Here is a 20,124-nt window from a genome sequence, read left to right as displayed (position 1 = left end):
TTCATCACAATCATGCACGATTCATAAATTCTTTGGAGTTTCTGTGCATCATCCCATCAGCCTTATCTTCTTCCTTGGCTCCATTCCGTCTCTGCTCCCTCCCTAAAGTCTTCTCTTTGGTTTCTAGTTTTCTTCTTCTCTGATAAGATACTCCAGGAATGTGAAGACTTTCTCTGCCTATCTTTATTAAATTGACTACATAAACAATAGACATCCTACATCATGTATTACATTACAGAACCTAGGTAAAGTTTTTCTAACATTATGTAACATGTGAAAAGCCAACACCACAATATATTCATAACAAAGTCTTCTTCTCATTTGTTTCATAAATAACTACATTGGGGTGGGGAGAAAGAAGCAGGTATAGAACATAGCAGGAAGCAAAAAATCTTGCACTTACCCATGCCATGAGCTTTCAAGGCTTCTTCAATCTAAGTTACCAAGTCATCAAACAACAAAGAAGAAAGACACTTAAGAGTCAAAAAACAACAATGCAAAGCTTACATTATATATAAAATAAGTTAGATTAATGCCAACAGCATAGACTATCTGAGGTGAACAATTACATGAAAATTAAAAGAGGAAAACATCCTTCTTTTCCCTGGAGATTGTCTATGATTTAAGTAATTCCATTCTGCCTGTACTAACAGCCATGTATTCTCATGTATTTTCTTTACCAGACATACAGTTGTAACATCTTCTGACAGGACTAATGTACAAAACCAAGTTCTACTTTACTATTCTACTTTTACAGGACAGTAAATTAGCAAAACTAGTTAAATATCTGAAATTATATGTTTCAACACCACATTAAAAACTACATTCCAAACCCCATATTCTATTGCTAAATAAACTGGTAAAATCTGACAAAAGGTGCATTCAAAAACTGATCTTACCGTCTTGTGTTTTGCTCCAAGGAAGTGAGTCTGCAAGTTTAGTGCAGAAGAACACCAGATTTTGCAAATCTAGATTAAAGAGAAGTATTTCTAGCATTGCACACAGACCAAGAGAAATAAAATACCACTGATATCAAAGAAGATCTACTATTGAACTGTTGGTATAGGTAAGTTCTACAAAAGTACTACTACTTCAAAGACAAACTGGAGCAGCCTCCTAAAACTGAATTTTATAAGGCCCCAAGACCACCAAAACACAGTGGAATGAACCGGAATCTCCCCATCACGTAAGAAATTCTGGTATCTCCAGAACTCTGCAGCCATCTCATCACACTTTTTGTGTGGGCGCGTGTGGATAAGTGAAGACAGAGCCAAGATCTTCCTCACATACTCTCAACCAAGCATGAGCCAGAGGCACAGCACAATAGTGACAAGCCAGGACACCTGCCTAAGGTGAGCCAGTTCTCCTCAGTGCTGCATCCACACTAACACAATTACTCTGAGCAGTTTGGGACCTGCCTCTCTCACTTCGGAAAACTTCCCTACGACAGCTGCTCTGTGCCCAGGCCAGTTCAGAATGGAAGCAGACTAGGTTTAAATTCACATGCATGAACAGCAGCAGCCTAAATAGTTCCTTCTCCTCTAAAAATCCCAATATGCTTTAAAAAAAAAGCAATAAACCTGACAACCAGAGCAATTGGGATTTTTTTTTTCTGAACAGGAGCTGCATTTAATCATCCCCTTTTAAAAAGAATGCCTTTATTTAGAAACATAATATTATTAAAGTTAATTTTAATAAGTCGATTCGTAACACACATCCAAGTCAAGCATGACAAAGACAGCAAAGTAAGTTCAGCTCCAGTGCTATTTATCAATCTTGCTCAAGAGAAAAAACACTTGGTTTAGGACAACTTTGTTCCATCAAAATCACTTTGTATTAGTTACAGTTTTCAGTAAGTAATACTTACATTGCAGTAAAAGGGGTTTACTTGCTTCTTTATTTCATTTTCAGGGTCCATATTCAGTCTTTAGATGATAAAAATACTCTAGGAAAATTGCAGACAGATTGCAAACTGTTGTTTTAGCTTCACAAAATTATTTACATTTTTGTTCCGCCTATATGAGGGTTAGGCACATTCCAGCTTAAATTTGTGCCTCGTCTTGAGTTATATTCAACCTTTAAATCTCCAGGCTAATGATCCTATTTTCAACTCGGGAGCAGAACTACAGCATGGAAAGAAACAATTGTTCTCCGAGACCTTCCCTCGGGAAACATTAACGTCACTAGAAGATTACGCACACCCTGAAACAAAAACTAATCCGGACCATTTCAAGCTTCCCCCTCCTTTCCTGGGATAGGACTGCGCGCAGGGGCTGGGACAGACGACACACACATTGGGAACAGCCAGCACGCAGCGCCCGAGGCGTGCCTTGGGAACAGGAGGCGTACGGCGGGGTTTGGGAAGAGGACACGCTCCCACCCGGACCGCGGGGGCGAAGGAAGGCGGGAGGAAGGGAGGGAAAGGAAAGGAAGCAGGGAGGGCCCGAAGCTCCAACCCCACGCGAAGAGCGGCGCCATGCGGGAGAGCGCCCTTCCCGGCACTTCCAGCCCCGCCGGGGAGGACACAGACACCTGCTGCCGCCGGAGCCGGGGACAGCGCCGGGCCGCCGCGGCACCCAACTCACCCCGGGGGCCGGGCGCGGCAGGGTCCCGCGCCCGGAGGAGCTGAGGGCGCTCCCCGCTGCCGCACCGGCGCCTGCCACCGACCCGTTCCTCGGCGGGATCTGCGTCACGCCAGGCGCAGAAGGGGCGCGGGAGGGTGGCAGGAGCCCGGCCGTGCCGGGGCGCGGCAGCGCGCGGTACCGCGGGCCGGGAGCTGGCGCCGGCGGGAGGGGACGGGGACGGGGCGCGGCGGAGCGGCGGCCGCAGCACCCCGGGCCCTTCCCGCGGCCGCCGCTGGGGGCGCTGGCGCGCAGGCGCGTCGGCCGCCGGGCGCTGTCGGAGGTAAAGCCCGAGCTGGGTCCGCGGCCGCCGCACCGGGGCGGGGATTCCCCATCCCGCTCCGCTCCGGGGCCGGAGGATCGGGATGCGGGATGGGCACGCTGCGCTAGGGACCTGCGTCCCGGGAGCTCCGCCCGCGCCCGGTGCAGGCGGGCCCGCCCACCCCCTTTCCTGGCGCCCGCTGGGTGTTCGCACGCCGCTCCCCACAACACACACACACACACGCATCTCCCCGCGGCCGCCTCCCCGCAGTGCCGCCGCACCTGCAGGCTCGGGATCGCCGGGGCCCGGTGTCCCCGCGGCACGGCCGTGTGTCCCGCGGGAGAGGCCGGCGCCGCGCCGCCCGTGGGCGGGAATCCAGCGCGGGGTTTGCGGGGAGCTGGAGGGAGCGGTGCCGGCGACCTGCGGGCGGGGAGGTGAGGGAGGCGGGGAACGAGGGAGGGAGGGAGCCGAGGGGCGCTTTGTTAGGAGCAGCGAGCGGGGCCGCAGGGTGGGGTTGTCCCCGGCGCCGGTCCCCGCAGGCGCTGGGTGACAGCGGCCGCCCGCCCGCCGAGCCTCCCCCGCCGCCGCGGCTGATGCGCCCGCATCCGCGCCGCAGCCTCCGCGCCCGCCCGGCGGGGAGCGGCCGCCTTTGTGGAGCCGGGACCTGCTCTCCTTCTCCTTCAAGCAGAAGAGGAGCTAGCGAGGAGATTAAAAAAAAACCAAGCTCGAGTTAATGTTTGAGAAGTTCGGGTGCGGGAGAGTCTGGTAGGATTCCTGTATTATGCCTATTTTTGGTGGATTTCAGGCAGTCGTTCGGAATAACAACCTGCGTCCATTACCTTGCTTGCGGGAAGTGCTTTGGACGTCCTCCATAGGTAGTGGGATGACCCGCTTTAAATCTGTCTGTGTGTATCTATAGTGTAATATGATATACCTGTATATATCTTTTAATACCTTTCCGTGTATAGCTGTATAAAATCCGACAGGAGAAATTTGGGCAAAGTACAGTGAATTTTTACTAATAGGTTATCTTGTCTGTTTGCTGGATGATCCATGATAACTATTCATTTGTATTAAAGCATGAGGGGAAAGCACCCAAGGAGGTGGAAATTTTTTAAAATCTGATTAAAATACATTTTCTGTATAGATCTCGTTCATATTTGCAATGTACTCCTAATTACCTAGTGATTTCAAGTCTCAAGGTAGGCAGGGTCAGGCCTGGAACACTGATGGAAGCTCGGTGAGGAAAAGCTAACATTTGAGGAAGAAGAACACTGTTTACTGCTGGGTCTGTCATTCAAATGAAATATCAACCTGTTGTGACTAGTTTGGGTCATTGCATTTCCATGCCTTTCTTTCACCCTCAAACACTGGATGAAAAGGACAGAATTATGATTGATTGCTAATGCCGTTAATTACTGACTATGTTTAAAGCTTCACCTACAATTTAAGTTAAGAGTCATAAATTTTCTCTTTATCAATCATTGAATATTTCTGGTAGTAATTCTGTTGGCACTGGTAGGTGAACTTCATTTTTACCCCATAAGTGGCCACAGTTTGCTAGCAAACTCTTTTCTTTGGGTTTGGTTAGTGTAATCTCCTTAAAATTTAGGACAAATCTTCCACCATAACACTTGAAATAATTTTTTTTTCTTTTACTGGGCTTCTTTGCTACTGATTGGAGCTTGGGTGTCTGTTTAGATGTGTACAAGCAAAATAATGCATGTGTGTGACATATTTATGAATATGTGTGCATTTCCTAACTTGTGTAATTTTTTTTCAAGATATTCTTCCAGCAGATCACAGCACATGCCTTATAGTCTTTAAAAGAAGAATGCTGTACAACATTTCACAGTAAAGATGAGGACCTGAGAGATATTTCTGTTATCTTAAAGCTATAGAGGTTTGTGTGAGAGGACAAATACTTAGGACGCTGATTTGTTTTAAGGCAGGTTGTGAATTGAGTCATGCCAGGAGAAGATAAATAGGATAATGTGCTTTCTTACTGCATGTGTCTTGGAGCCTAGGTACCTATAAGAGTGGGAGAAGCTTTCCAGTCTTTGTTTCTTAGAATTTACTCTGCAACTGTCCTCAAGCGCCCACACAAATCAATCCAGTTTGCTGGATGAGCTATACACAGTAAACTACTTTCATTTCAGCACAGATTCCTACCTGCTAAATAATATCCCAGGCATATGTCCTGGAAGGACTGCTTAGCCTCGAAATGGAAATTCTGTGGGCTTGTGAGAGTCCTTTCTCTCATTTTGCAGAGGAGCCAGTGGGCTGCAAGAAGGTAATTAATATGCATAAAGAAAAAAGAGGTGAATATAAATATTTGGTGGTGTTTTGATGCAACTTCTCGGTATTCTAAGTTCTCTGATATCTCAGAGTGCTTTCTTGTTCACCTAATTGCAAATGGGCTTTAATACATTGAAGAAAATAGGCTAAGTGTGTAAGAGCTTGAGAAGAGTCTTCCAAAACTCTTTTTTTCTATGCAGTAAATGCGTTAAACTATCCACACCAGTTCTTGAGTTCCTTTATATATCCTAGATCATAATCCTGGCTTCTTCACAGAACGGACACAAGTACAGTGTGTATGTTTAGTAAACAAATAGTAGGAATGTGATTAGTGGAAGGAAAGACCAATATATTCTTCTCAGGGTAGGACCTATATTTCCATTCTTAAATGTTTAGTATTTGAACTTATGACTGGGGATCTCAGATGCTACCACAGCAAAAATAATAGAAGTAAATGATAGTGTGGTATGAAAGTGGTACTTAAGTTTGCTCCATTCATGAAAAATCAGCTTTTATTCTACTACATAATTTGTTAATATATCAGAAGTCATATTTGGAAATGTTTTAGATATTTACTGACATCAGTTGATCTCTGCCACTTTGTGGAGCTAGATAGCACCAGCATCTGGAATCCACAAGTCCTAGTAATATTGTTTAACTTTTTGAGCATAGTCTCCAAAGTTCTGAAAATCCAGTTTTTCTGAACAAAGGGATTTTCTAAATATATAATGATTTTTTTGTCTGAGATTCTCTCACCTTTTCAAAACTAGAAGTAAGATTGGCATTCATCAGTAGAAGGTAGAATCAGTCCTTTCTGATCACATGGAGTCTCTGATCCTGGTTTTCGGGATCATAAACTACTGGGCCTTGAAACTTGCTGGTGAGGCTGCATTTCATCCCATTCCTTGGTGGAATTGAGGTTAAGATAGAAAACCAATATTTAGTCCCAAGAATTTCATTTCAGCAGCTGTCCAAAGCAACTTAATGGTTTGGAATGGTGCAATAAGTATGTAAGTAAAATAGATTAGTAGATAGATTCTATTCCATTATAGGTCTTTTATTTTACATATTTTCAGAGTGGTTTCATGGAGACAACTTGCCAGGTTTCAGTATCTTTGCTAGGAAGTCGATTTCCAGGCTACTTTCTTTTTTTTCCCCCAATTTGTGTTTTATTTAAGGAACTCCTGAGGCAGCTAGTCACTTCTTTTAGACCTAGACATCGTAATGACTGGTATGCACTGAAAGAAGTCTCTTTACTTATACCTAGTTTGTTCAGTGGGTTTATAGCTGTTTAAGAATTCCTGTCACCAACGTGGGGGGTAACTTAAGTTTTCACAGACCATAAAAAATAACTTGATACAGTGTGACAGTGGAAATACTGAACCAAGAAGCAGTCTTCCTTATGCTCAGCCACCCAGCTCTCTTCCTTCTTCCTCCTTTTGCTTTCATGTAAAATAAACTAGCTCTTCTATGACCAGTAGCACTATTAAAGTCTGTTGTCCTATGGGTCGTTCCCTTAGTCCCCTAGGTCTTTTCTGCTACAAAAACTTCAGCTTTCCCATGTCCTCCTGACACCAGGATTTGGTAAGAGAGAGCAGAACTGTGACTATCCAGGACCCACATAGGGGCCAGATGCCCAGGCAGGATATGCCCAGAGAGAACCCAGTCAAGAGCTGACAGAAAGTACAAACCAAGTGTTTGCTGCCTTTTTCAGTAGGGGTGCAACTTAGCTGCTGACTTGACCTAGACTATTACTTATTTCTATTCACTTTGCTTCAGTTTTGCTGTTCCAGGCTTTGTTCCACTGTGTCCTCTGTTCTTTGACTCCTTTGTTTTGCTGCTGTCATGGTTTAACCCCAGCCGGCAACCAAGTGCCACGCCGCTGTTCATTCACTCCTTTCCCCCAGTGGGGTGGGAAGGAGGATCAGAAAAAAAAGTAAAACTTGTGGGTTGAGATAAGAACAGTTTAATAATTGAAACAACATAAAATACAATAATAACAACAGTAATAATAGTAATACTTGTAGTGAAAAAGAGAGAGAGAGAGAGAGGAAAAAAACTCAAGAGAAACAAGTGATGCACAATACAATTGCTCACTGCCCACAGGTCTCAGCCAACTCCCTCCTCATTTATACACTGAACATGACATTTTATGGTATGGAATATCCCTTTAGCCAGTTCAGATCAGCTGTCTTGGCTGTGCTCCTTCACAGCTTCTTGTGCACCTGCTCTCTGGTAGAGCATGGGAAACTGAAAATCCTTGACTTGGAATAAGCACCACTGAGCAACCACTAAAACATCAGTGTGTTATCAGCATTCTTCTCTCTGAATACAAAACATGGCCCTGTACCAGCCTCAAAGAAGAAAATAAACTCTGTCCCAGCTGAAACCAGGACACCTGCGCTTTGTCATATTTTATGGGCTACTTGAGAGACCTGCTGTTTTCATGCCAGACTTGGGTTCTCATTTTGATATTATCTTGTCTGTTAGCTTTCCTTATAAATATAAATAGTTACCTTTACCAAAAGACATGAGAATAATTGCACATACTAAGATGTTTGGAGGAAAGGAACTACAAGCATGGCACAAAGAAAGTCCTAGCACAGTGGAGTGAAGGAAAAATATATTGAGAAGAGGAAACTTGATGGTGATATCTAGTGCATCATCAAGGAATGCTATGAGACAAGTAGTAGAAACAATGGGCAAAAGACTAGAAAATTCATTCTGGGAGAGTGCTAGGCTGTTAGGAATATGAACCAATTATCTTATATATGTTGTATTGCTGGGTTTAATGATTAAAAATGGAAGAAATGAGAGCCAAGGCAGCATTTCTGCCCAAAATCCAAAAGTAATTTGGGCTATGCAGTTATAGTGGGAAGGAATGTGGAAAAAAGTGTGAAAAGATAAAAGAAGCAAAACTACATTTTGTTGCACAGTCATATGTTGTTAACTCAATCAATACTGCTTTATTCCTTTTTTTTTCCCCAATGGCCAAGAATTCCCTGCTATCAGCTACCCTTTTCCTACTGACTCCGTAAGTCCTAGGCTTGAGAAGAGAGGTGGTTGCTGACGTGGTGTAAGTGTATAGCTGTGGCTGTACTGAGTAAGGCCAAAACTCCTTTTAGCCTGGTCATTGCCTCTCCAGAGTGACCAGCAGCACCAATGCAAGGAAGTGCCACACGTGCAGGGCCAGTAGTCAGGGGCAAAGGACCTGTACCTTCCATGTGGTTAGCTTCTGGAGTTATTTCTTGTCTCCTTGCAACTCTTGCTGCTTCTCAATATTGTAATACAGTTCAGGATCCTGCTGCCTACTGGGTATCAGCCAGGGGGTGGCTGAGCATGGGGGAGAACCAAGCTGACAGGTCTTTAAAAAGACAACTTCTTACTATCTTTGCTCATACAGTTTTCAAATATTGTAGAGAGAGGGGAGAGATTAGTTATACACAACCAGCAAGGACAGAAGAAGGTATTTTGTGTATCAAAGGAAACCCAAACATGCTGAAGGTGGCTTTAGAATTAAACATGAGCTAGCAAGGGCTCGATTTTGGAATTTGTTCCTAAGTTCAGGGCTTGGAAAACTTTCTGGGAGTGAAAAAGTGCAATGAACAGGAAAAGAAGATATAGAAGATATTAAACTCAAGATACTAAGTAAATACTAACTATTTTGTATCAAGACAAATTGTAACAAAGAACTATTCATTACAGTCTACTTCTGGAACTGTGTATCCACTAAAGTGGCAACACAAACCATCATGTAATTACGTTATATCTTACCTGATCGTTCCATTATGTACTCTAGAACTACTCACAAGCTATTCTAGAAAATGAAATTAATCAGAAGCTATGCTTAGGAGGGTTTTTGCTGAAACACAGTTTCCTGATACTGCAACCAGTTCTAATTTGTGTTTGGTTTGGTTTTTTTTTCTTTCGTTATTGTCTTCATAGGAATTTTGGCTTCTTGGAGAAACAGTAGAAAATGCAAAACGAAATAATAAAGCCTGCTAAATACTTCTCAGAAGTGGAGAAGAGTGTGCTGCTTGCGTTAGTTGAAAAATACAAATACGTGCTTGAATGTAAAAAAAGTGATGCAAGAACAATTGCTCTGAAGCAACGCACGTGGCAAGCACTAGCTCATGAATACAATTCACAGCCCAGTGTATCGCTGCGAGACTTCAAACAGCTAAAGAAATGCTGGGAAAATATCAAGGCACGGACAAAAAAGATAATGGCACATGAAAGGCGGGAGAAGGTAAAAAGAAGTATTAGTCCACTTATAAATACTCACATCGTAGGGAAAGAGAAGATTGCCAGCATAATGCCTGAGCAAATGTACTTTTTGCAGAGCCCACCAGAAGAAGACTCTGAATATCAGCCTGATGCTTCTAGTCAAGGTATAAATGTTGCTGTAACGATGCAAGTAGTATTGCTTTGTATGTCATTTTGCCAGTAATTCTTTTCCAAATCTCTCCACTTAGCTCTGACTGCTGAATATAGAAAAGTAACTTCAGAGCTATGATATTACAAGGCTCTGTGTATTTCCCTAGGCCTCGGGGAGTTAAACGGATGTTCATCTGTTTTTGACATATCTGCTGCTTTGTGGCAAGCATCACAGTTGCTATCATGCTGGCTTTCCAGAGAACAGTCCCAAGGATATCTTTATTGTTTTTAAAGTATCATTTTGCTGGTGTGAAAAAAAAAAAAAGCCGCCAGCAGCAAATTGATACACAGTTGCCTGCTGCAAGAGTTCCCTGTAGGTCTTTCCTGCTTTGTTTTCAAGGACTAAAAAGAGTATGTAAAGCCATATTTCACACTGCAGTCCACACTGGAGAATGGCCTTTCTGAAGAAGTTTAGCACTACGTTCTTCCTTGTTTGGCAAGCATACATAGAAGAAATAATTCAATACCAGAAGGGAGGGGGGCTACAACAATTTCTTGCAAATTTTATTATGTCAGGATCTCACACAGAAGACTGTCCTTGCTCAAAAGCCAACAAAAGCTACATTGTTAGATAACATTCTTAGAATATCTCTTTCATAATTGCATTTACTATAATTAATCATTGGGATTTGGATAGGAACGTATTTTGAGACCCTCATTTGCAGTGGTAACTATTCTGTTCCCTGAGTAGTCTCTTTTATTTCAGAAGAATTGATAGAGCCTTCTTAAAGTTAGAATAATGTGATTTTTTCCTAAAAATATACACTACTGTGTTTACGACATCTACAGGAGAAATACGGAAAAAATGAGAACTGTTCTTCCTAGTATTCCCTTTTTGATATTCATGTTGATACAGCTTCGCCTGACACTCAGATCTTTCATAAAAATATTGCAAGTCACATATGGATTTAGCTTAAATGTCTGCATTAAGGTTTAGCTCCAGGCTCAGCCACCTAAATTTAGGTGTCCACTTATAAGTGTCTACATTCACTTTAGTCTTCTGAACTCCCACTATAGCCATGGAGGTCTTTCAACAGAGGCCCAAGTGGTTCTGTTCAGTCCATTATACCCTTAGTATTCTGTAGCAGAACTGCATTATGTAGCGGCTCCTGTGCATTTCTACTGGAGCACAAGGTTTAGATGCGCGTATCAGCAACTTATGTTATCCCATTTCTGTTTCTTGAAGGAGGGGAAGAGAGTACTATAATCCTTTTTCTTCTTTTGTTTGCAGAGTCATTTGTTGTGTCAAACAGAGAACTTTGTGATGAAGACAAAGAGCTGGTACATTTTCCAGTATGTGAAGGTACCTCCCAACCTGAGCCCTCGTGTTCTGATGTCAGAATAGCAGCAGATAAGAACTACAGAAGTAAAGCATCTCAGGAAAGTGCTCTGAAAAAGATGCATGAGGAAGAACATCATCAGCAAATGTCAATTTTGCAACTGCAGCTAATCCAAATGAATGAAGTTCATGTGGCAAAGATACAGCAAATAGAAAGAGAGTGTGAGATGGCTGAAGAAGAACACAGGATAAAAATGGAAGTGTTAAATAAAAAGAAAATGTATTGGGAGAGAAAACTGCAGACCATTACAAAAGAATGGCCTGTATCATCCTATAACAGACCCTTTCCTAATTCACCTTAGAATATAGAAGGGCAGAGAGTCAGTCTGATTCAGCACATTTATGAGTAACATGCACTGGAAAAAGGGTTTTCTACTGTGAATGTACAGTGACAGGATAGGTGCCTGGCTGATAGTGAACACGCTATGACTCTTAATGTTTAGGGAAACAGTGGTATAGACCACCACGAGGAAAACTTGTTCATTTGTAGGTAGTTCTGGTTTGTTTAACTCACAGACATGCACAGTGTTCTAAAATGTGAACATATTTTCCCCTCTCAGAACACCCTTGATCCTTGTGAAATTTAAGGTACTCTGGGTATTCTTACATTGGGTGTTCTGAAGAAAACCTAACAGCTTTAAACATCAGGCTGTGGTGTTTGTTTTGATTACTCTCTGTTCCTATCTACCATTTCCCAAATGAAGGCAAGGGTTGGAGTTGCTCTCTGCTATTGAGACAAAGGTGATTGACAGGTATCAGTTGGATCATTATGCTGAGGCTTAAGAAAAATAAACTAGTTAATATAGTCTGTAACTTATTCTTCATAGAAGATGTGAAAATGAAGGAAGTAGCAAGAGGGCCACTGTAGTAATAGCCCTTTCCTTCTGAAGAACAGTAGTATTTTGCAGCTGACTGAGGGAATGGTTGTGGACTGGCCCTCCAGTTGTTCGAGCCTTGACACTTGAGAAGTTAAAAAGAAGGTGACTTCTTCCTCAAAAGCCACTATGCTTGTTCTTTCATTTCCAGGCCCACCTTGTATTGAAGTAGCATACCCAAACAGGAGGGTCAAATGCTGCTGCTTCACTTCCTGAAGTCATTCTGAAGAGAACAGCTTTTTAACAATTCATAAAGCTCTCAAAATGCAGTGAGCCAGCCAGTCCATAGGCAAAGTCTCCCTCTATTTTCCTATGCAATACTTGACGGTGTAGCAGCTAGCTTGATTATCTCTCCTTAGCCAGAAGAAAAGACTCACCCTCTTTTCCTTCTCACAGGGTGGGAGGCAGTTCAAGGGAATCATTCCTGTCTTGAAGCACTGTTCTGTTTTGTTCTGTCCTGTGCGTTACGGTGGTGTGTTTCTTGCCTTTGCTGTCAGTGAGGGGTGATGGACATGATTTTATGAAGGCATTCACATGAAGGTCCCCATGGATTTTGAACGTGCAGAATAGTAGATAGTAGGAAAGCACAAATAAAGATAATCCTTACCCTGGCAATCATTTATTCTAGTGGGGCAAGAGTTAAGAAAATGTGAAATGCAGAACCCTGCAAGGATTCGTAAGATCTTCTGGTGTGTGAAAACCTGTTTTACAGGAAGGTGTACAACCATCATTTGAAGCAGTGAGAAAAATGAACAAAACCATAAATTTTCATTGAAAAATCTGACTATCACATTATTCAATAAAGTATTTTCAGATCATGACTCATGAGGGCAAGTGAACAATCTATTCAGGGTATGTTACAAAGCATACATTCCCAGTTACACTCCTATCTCTTTCCCTGGATGCTCTTTCTGATGGAGTGAGTTCCTTTTGGTTTTGTTTTGGATCGAGTAGGGTTTTGTGTTGGTGTGGGTGGGGGTGTATGTTTCTTTTTTTTGACCAGCTTTCACTGCTGGTGATTCATCTTTGCGAGCGCTGCCCTTACCAGCCGCAGGGCTCGCTGTGGTTAGCACTGTGGTACCTGTGCTACCTCCTAAATGTGCTAACACCAGCAGTCACAATGGGAGCTATTTATTGCTTCTCATTGTATATGGCAGAGCAAAAAAATACACTGGGCTGCTGCAAGTTAAAAAAATAGGCCCTGGGCGAAATCTGAAGACAGATCTTTTTCACCACAAACTCAATATTATTGTAAGTTGGCTGTGTGAAGAAAGTACAGGAATTCCAAAGAAAGATATTGTTCTGGGCACTTTTCTTTTTCTGCTGTACAGAAACACTTTTGGAAAGTATGATCATAGTAGAGGCAAAAGAAAGGTAAACATTTGAGGACCTTTTTGTTCTGAGATTGCATTCTGTGGTCTGGAAATGAGTCAGTTATTTGACTGGTTGTGACAATTGTACAGGCACCATCCAGAAAAAAGGGATAGGGAAAATGTTTTGTCTTAACCAATGATGGGATTCCTTCTGCACTGGTTCTGAGTGAAAGCAATTTGAAACTATGAAATGGAAACCGGGTGTTAGAACGTGATGAATGGAGACAATTTCAGCACTGTGAAAAGGGCAAGAATAGAGACAATCCAGGTCTAGATAGCCCTGTGAAAATTATTAAATAGTCAGAGAGGATCTCACAAAATGTGAGATAAGAGTAGCTTGAACTCCTGGAAATTACACCACTGCTCATGAAAGATTGTTTTATTTTTATATTTAAAAATCCTTTAAAATGAGCCTGTTTTCAAAGTGTACTAAGTGGGCAATGCCTTGCTTCTTGGTATATTTTCTTACTCTGAGACCAAAAGTTACAGTTCTTAGGCCAAACAACAGATCCTTTTAATTCAGGTTCTATTTAAAAGAAAAAAAATCATAAAAAAAAGATTAGAAAGAGCCAAGAGGAAGATATGAAAGAAAGAATGATCATTACATGCATAGGGGAAGAATGGGAATGTTACACCTAACATAAATTATACAAGATGGTTTTGTGGTACAGGCAGTAGATGGTTCACAGGTCACACAGGCTCTTGCTTTGCCATTTGTAGTTGACTGTTGGTTGCTGTGAAATCGGGTGATAGACACAGAAAAATGTAAAAGATGAACAGGAGGAAATAATGGAAATAATCTCCTTTCCAGGCTTTGGCTTTATAAAGTGATCAATGTGATGGAATTGAAATTACTTGAGAAATTACTTTTGCCTTTGCTGTTGTTGTTGCAATTACTCCCTCTGGTAGTAGGGTTTATTTTTTCTTGTGTTTGACTTATAAGTAATATAGCAATCTCAGACAATATGTCAATTTGTTTCTCTCCCCTTTTTTCTAGCTTACATCATTCAACTACTTTCACATAATTCTGTTTTCCTGTTAACCGTTTGGCCAAGGTGTATGTGCATATTGTCAAGGTTTTTCCACAGATAGAATACAGCACTATTTTAAGAAGAATTTGCTCTAAAAATTTTTTGTCAATAATGAACTTAAAAGGTACACAGGGCAAATGATCCTTGCTTAAGTCCATAACAAAAAATGTGTACCAGATATGTAGTGGCCATTGTTCTCAGCCTCTATATTCTTATGAAGAGAAACAATGGCCTTCCAGACAAGGTGTGGTGAATTCCTTTATGGTCCCCAAATTGACATGAGCCTAGCTCCAGCTGCTCTCTTTCCTTGGAGGTCATCTAATTTGTTGCCTAGTATAATTCTTTTCATTTGTTGATTTTTTTTCTCCTTTACATCTGTTCCCCCTTAGTTTTTTAACCAGCAATATGAGCAGGGGGTTTCATTCGGAGCTATGTGTTTTACTCTTTCCTTCCTCTTGCCCAGACTGCCCATATCACAGCATTTGAACATGAAACAGGTGCTCCTTCTCCTTCCACAGAAAGCATGGTTAGTTACCTTTTCCACACAGCTGCCAGTACATTCTGGATTCTGCACACAGGCTAGGAAGCAGAGGATTTTGAAGAGAGGTTAGTATTGAGAAAGGTCTGTATGAAGAAGAGCATTTTCTCCATTCCAGCTCCATGTAATTTGGGAGGACAGTCTGTGACCAGGAAGTCATTCATCAGGACCAGAGCTATGCAGGGTGCTGAAGCTGTGTAAGTGGTCCTGATTCTTCTTAGTCCTTGGGGTTCTGCAGAAGTTAGGTTTGAGGTTTCCTGGTAAAAAACGTCCTTTTTTCTCACTAGTTGAAGAGTCTCAGTGGAATCCTTTCACAGGTACTTCCTCAAATGAAAAGTCTTACCATGACAAAGAAACAGCCCATCCTGCCATCTATTCTACTTCTTTCAACGCCCAGGCTGCTTTATCACTAGAGCAAGGGATCTTCCTGCTTGCCACAAATCCTCTCTCTGGAGCTCCTTCCTGCACTGCAGAGATGTGTTTAGCCAGGGCTGAAAATACAGCCCAGCCCAGCCACTGCTCAGAGAAGCGATTCTCACAGTGTAGGTACACCTCGTGTGGCTGAGCTCAGCACTCAGATTTTGGGCTCAGCACTCAGACTTTGAACTCTTGCTACTCAGGGTCACAGTATTCCCATTGCAGCCGTGTGACCAGAGAAAGCTCAGGGCTACCTTTTTCTGAGCGTGCAGCTGAGTGTGCTGTGCTGAATTTTGTTTAATGAGCATTCATCCCTGTGTGTTTCCAACACCAAAGTTTAGCAGTCTCACAAGGATGTGTATGATTGCATAGATGTTTTTCAATGATCTTTTGCAGATATATTGTTTTCTGGTTGTAGTTACAGTCGCTTTTATGTGTCCTTTTCCTTCTTCCCCGCTTGCATTATTAATGTTCCAGTTTTGTTCTAAATCTCTGTGGTTACGGTCTGTACCACCACACATTCATGTAGTATCACATTTTCAGGTATTTTTCTCATTATGACATTGAAATAATAAACTGCTACACATTTGTATTTTGCTACTCTGTGGGTAGGGGAATTACATGTAAATCCTAAATTAACATCTATTTGATTTTTTTTCCAGACATGTCCCTCACAAGTAGTCCTGTGATTTCATATTTTGAGCTAGCTTGCTATTTTTGAAAGACTGATGCACCTTAGTTGCTTTAATAAGATAATTGCCTGTCTTTCCACATTATTTTTCTGTTTCTTCTCAAGACAGCTGACTGTATATTCACACATCGTCACTCTTCCTGAATTTTGTACATTTGATAGAAAAGAAATGACCATTTGTTGCCATCTATAAGAATAGGATAATATATTTTCCAGTGAAAGCCAGCAGTGGTCTCTGTTTCTGGTATCACAGATTGACTTCTGTGCTGATGATCAGCTTGATTCTGTTATATCTTAACAAGGTGCATGTAGAAATGTGGACAGATTTCTGGACCTAAAACTAGAGCTATAAAATAGAAATGCACTACCTGTGGCTCTGAACATTTTACTGTTCTGGTGGTGAAGGAATTAGGCATCTGACAACATTGTCAGTCACGTTAATAACAAATTACAAACTTGCAGAATCAAAAAAAAAAAAAAAAAGGCTGGTTTTCAGAATGAGTCAAAGTGAAGACAGCTCTTAGCTGTCCCAAGAGGTAACGTTGTCACACATGTCAAAAAATTTCTCCTCATAGTCTTCACTTGTCTTTCCTTTGAGACTCTGGACACCTCTACCACAGCATTCACAAGTGCCTGACAATAAGAAAAGTAGCCACTTTCAAGGAGGAATCCTGCCAGAGTTATTAGACCTCACTCTTTGTAAAAGTGAAGTTGGACAATTTTCCAAGACTACATTATCCAGACACACATGCACAAACACTGTGGAAAAGCATGTGAAATCTGTCCAGCACGTAGTCTGCCAAATGGCATAGGATATACAGCAAGGAAAAGGAAAATGTTGTCCACTCCGTGGCCGTGGGTTATAAAACCAATGTATTCAGGAGACGTGTGGATGGATCTCACCAGATGGCCAACCTCTCTAAGAATCAAGAAGTATTTTTGCCAGATATCTAGTCTGTTAAAACAGCCCCACAACAAAAGCAAAAGGAACAAAAAACCCCAAAAAACTTAAGCACTCAAACAGCTAGAAGCAATCTGTTCCCTTCTTGATGGAGAGGTGGCTAGATACAAAGCCTGCACTACACATACATGTATTTAGGGAAACAAGTCTCTATTTTAACAGAAATAAAGCAAGATAGATTTGTAGATTGTCCTTATTTTATTTAGGTCACCTTTTAAAAATGTTGATTGAGATTGTTTGTTTTCCTTTTGTTGTTCAGTCCAGCTTCAGAATAGTTGTGTTCTTCAGTCTCTAACCAACTGTTAGAGCACCTCATTAATCAATTTTGTTTGGCAAGAGAGTTGAAGTAGGTTTGTATTCAGCACAACTTGAGATTAATTGTATTCCACAAATCTTCAGATGTTCCTTCTCAGCTATAAGAGGCTGTTCTTGGATAGACCTGAACCTGAAACTGGAATTATATGCCTATTTAGTAGTAATTTATTTTTTATAGGGCACTTACAAGTTGCCATATGGGCTGCTCAAGCTCTGCCCATTATTTGGTCACATACAAATTCCTTTTCTTTTCTTTGAGTTATGCCCTGTAATTATGTACTAAGCCACAAATGGACCAGCTGAATTGCCCATATAAATTCCTGCCACACATTCTGTGTCACACTGTAATGGAGGGAGGATGGGGAATCCTGCTTCTGTTTAATTGCAGAGTTTTGGAATTTGACCTGTTACTCTCACCAAAGTTTTGCTAAAAGTTGTTTTGTTCTGTTTGACACCTATGTGGTCCCACTGAGCACTCCTTCAGCACAGTGAATTGCTTGGCTTTATAACTACTTGAATTCTAATCCCATGGATTTTGTGAAGTCTGAATTAACACACACAACATAAAGTCCATTTATTTGAAAAAGATCTTATAAATACTGAGACTCTGAAAAGTGCAAATTAGGGAGGTGATGTGATGAATTTGGTATTTAAACCAGGGCAGAAATTTTGGCAGGCTGGGAGTTATAAGTGCTGACCTAATAGAGAGGTTCAATCTCTGCTTTGGGAACAGTAATATCCAATACAAATACTGCCTTACCTCCAACTTTCTGTCTAAAATGAGGCATAATGAGAAGTCCTTGCCAAATAAAGCAACATTGGTTTCCAAAATGCGCTTAATTTGCTTTCAATTGCTGGCCTGCATGAGGGCTCTGAGGCTGGAATGGGCGTTCTGTTGCACTCTGTTGGTGGCTGAGAGCATAGGAAGACTTCCCATACTGATTTTATCCTGTTCCCCTCAAGTGCAATACTCCTACTGGGATGCACTTAGGTGCCAGTTGAACCACGGCAAGGTGCTCACATTCTTCAGTTGTCTGGCATATTTTCAGATTACCAAATCAGCAGGGGTGGATGTATTTGAGTAAAAAATAAGAGGTTTTAGTCAGCAGGAACAACCACCATTGCAAACTGTATTCCTGAGGTGCCTTCTAAAATTGAAAAGGCGGCAAATTTAGAGGTATAATCAATAAATTATCACAATGGTACTTTGTCTCAGCCAGTTAAAACCTCGTGTTATGGGGTAAATCTTGCTTTTACTCCTCTATTAGACTGATAAAAGACTGAAATAAGTTGCATACTTCCAGTTTACATTTTCACAATCCCACTGAAGCCAGCACATTTCTCTACACTGTGCAATGATGAGTGTTGATCTCTGCTCTCAATCTTGTCCAAATGTCACAGCTACCAGCTCTACTTCTGCAAATCCAGCAAAAGTGCACTGTCAGGGAGCCAGGCTGAGAACATCAGATGGGCAAAAAGACTGGCTTAAACTTAGGCCCTTCTCTTACACCCAGCATAGACACAAGTGGCTCAAGCCCCACAGCTTCACATACTGCCACAGCTTCAAACACAAATAAAGACATAGTGACACCAGTGGGCAACTTTAGTGATCTGTAAAAATTGCTTTGGGTGGTAAGCAATTGATTTTTTAAATTTGTTGTACATTAAAATGTTCCAAATCATGGGGCAGCTTAAAATTATGACCTGTCAGTGTTCACTTACCAAAAGCAATAAATTAGCACAGTTTCAGTCGGACAGGTGCAGTTTTTTGTCAGGATTCTTAAATAATACAAAACAATAAAGCCAACTGTGTTAATCCATGCCCACTTAGATATATACATAAATTCAACCAAATAAACATCTTTTTTGTAATATTTCATATTCTCAGCTACATGTGGACTTTTGTGTTTGTTTATACTTTCCACTTTTTCTTTTCCTCAAGAGTTTAAGGCTAAATAATGAGAGACCTGATCTTCATCTTCTCGAGATGCAGAGGTTGTAACATTTTACAGCAGTATCTGAAAAAAAAGTTCTGGTATTCAGTGAATGCAAATACAGTGATATTCCAGTCTGTCCTGCTTCCCAGAGACCTAGAGGCATAGCCCTAATCATGCCCTTCTTTTTGTGGTTGCGTTTCTGACCTTCCAGTCACAAGATGTACAAGCTGTTCTGCCACCAGCTACCATCCAGCAGCAGACATGGGGTTACAGGGCTTGTTCTTCAGAGGTGCTGACCTGCTGGATTTTTGACTGACTTGTATTGCTGAGTAAGAACCTCTTGCTTCCAAAACATCATGCAGTTTAACAGAATTATTTTTACATTACCCAAGAAGTGGAAATGCTTTAAGAGATAGTATGTTTTCCAATGTGTTATGGCCATCTCTGCTAGTACTACCATCTTGTGGTGGTACATAATGGTGGCCATGGTTTGAGAAGTCTTCTCTCTCCAAGGGGAAAAAGAAACTTGCACTTTAATTTGGCAGTGACCAAGGGTATTATTTGAGGTTGTTCCATGAGGTTCTTTCTCCACCGTCACTTTTTCTAATCCTGCAGAATCTTCGCCTATTTAGCGTGTATATTCCACCAGTGCTGAAATTGCACCAAATTTGTTTGGCCAAGGAGACTTCAAGGATCCTCTGAAAACCTCTGAAAGTGGTAGTCTTTCCCTGTGTGTTCAGGGGGCTCAGGATCACTGCACTCCAAATGCAGAGGCATTAAAAACTGGACCTCTAAAATATTGCCATCACAGGAGCTTGAGAATCCCAAGGAGAATCCTAAATCTAGATACTCCTCATTGTCATTTTTGTATAAATGGCCAAATAATTAGGAAACCACTGTTTCTTTACACTGTGTTGTATGTGACATTAGATTTTGTTGTATTTTAACAGTATGTAAAATTACATTTTGTCCTGTTTGTGCTTACGGTCAGTAGGAATTCGAAACAGAATAAACACTTAAATACTTGGC

The 20,124-nt window shown here is 41.6% G+C and overlaps 2 protein-coding genes across 9 annotated transcripts in view; one reads left to right on the top strand and one right to left on the bottom strand.

Annotated features, from left to right (window-relative positions):
- The window catches only part of LOC116448965, a 21,218-nt gene extending 17,965 nt beyond the window's left edge, over window positions 1-3,253 (bottom strand). For 3 of the 4 annotated variants that reach the window (XM_032120074.1, XM_032120048.1, XM_032120067.1), the window contains exons 1-4: window positions 2,586-2,674; window positions 1,868-1,945; window positions 900-968; window positions 404-434 (exon numbers count right to left, since the gene is read on the bottom strand). In XM_032120074.1, the coding sequence (XP_031975965.1) occupies window positions 404-434; window positions 900-968; window positions 1,868-1,918 (151 nt within the window). In that variant the 5' untranslated portion in view covers window positions 1,919-1,945; window positions 2,586-2,674. Of the gene's footprint in view, window positions 1-403; window positions 435-899; window positions 969-1,867; window positions 1,946-2,585; window positions 2,675-3,164 lie in introns of those variants that run through there. The other variant, XM_032120058.1, reaches the window with a different exon arrangement.
- MSANTD3 (Myb/SANT DNA binding domain containing 3) lies at window positions 3,231-20,124 on the top strand. Of its 5 annotated transcripts, none has more exons than XM_032120106.1 (4): window positions 3,453-3,648; window positions 4,668-4,786; window positions 9,127-9,572; window positions 10,850-20,124. In XM_032120106.1, exons 3-4 carry the CDS (start codon window positions 9,158-9,160, stop codon window positions 11,257-11,259), a joined length of 825 nt encoding a protein of 274 aa, XP_031975997.1. In that variant the 5' UTR covers window positions 3,453-3,648; window positions 4,668-4,786; window positions 9,127-9,157; the 3' UTR covers window positions 11,260-20,124. The 5 variants fall into 5 exon arrangements, with proteins under 5 accessions (XP_031976007.1, XP_031975997.1, XP_031975988.1 ...); XM_032120097.1 differs by having other exon boundaries at window positions 3,453-3,758; XM_032120116.1 differs by lacking the exons at window positions 3,453-3,648; window positions 4,668-4,786 and adding an exon at window positions 3,231-3,317 and having other exon boundaries at window positions 10,850-19,032.

The sequence above is a fragment of the Corvus moneduloides genome, chromosome 1, assembly GCF_009650955.1.
Source record: "Corvus moneduloides isolate bCorMon1 chromosome 1, bCorMon1.pri, whole genome shotgun sequence".
In the NCBI taxonomy this organism is placed as follows: Eukaryota; Metazoa; Chordata; class Aves; order Passeriformes; family Corvidae; genus Corvus; species Corvus moneduloides.
The sequence above is the reverse complement of the archived record's forward strand: the minus strand, read 5'-3'. Positions and strand labels throughout refer to the sequence as shown.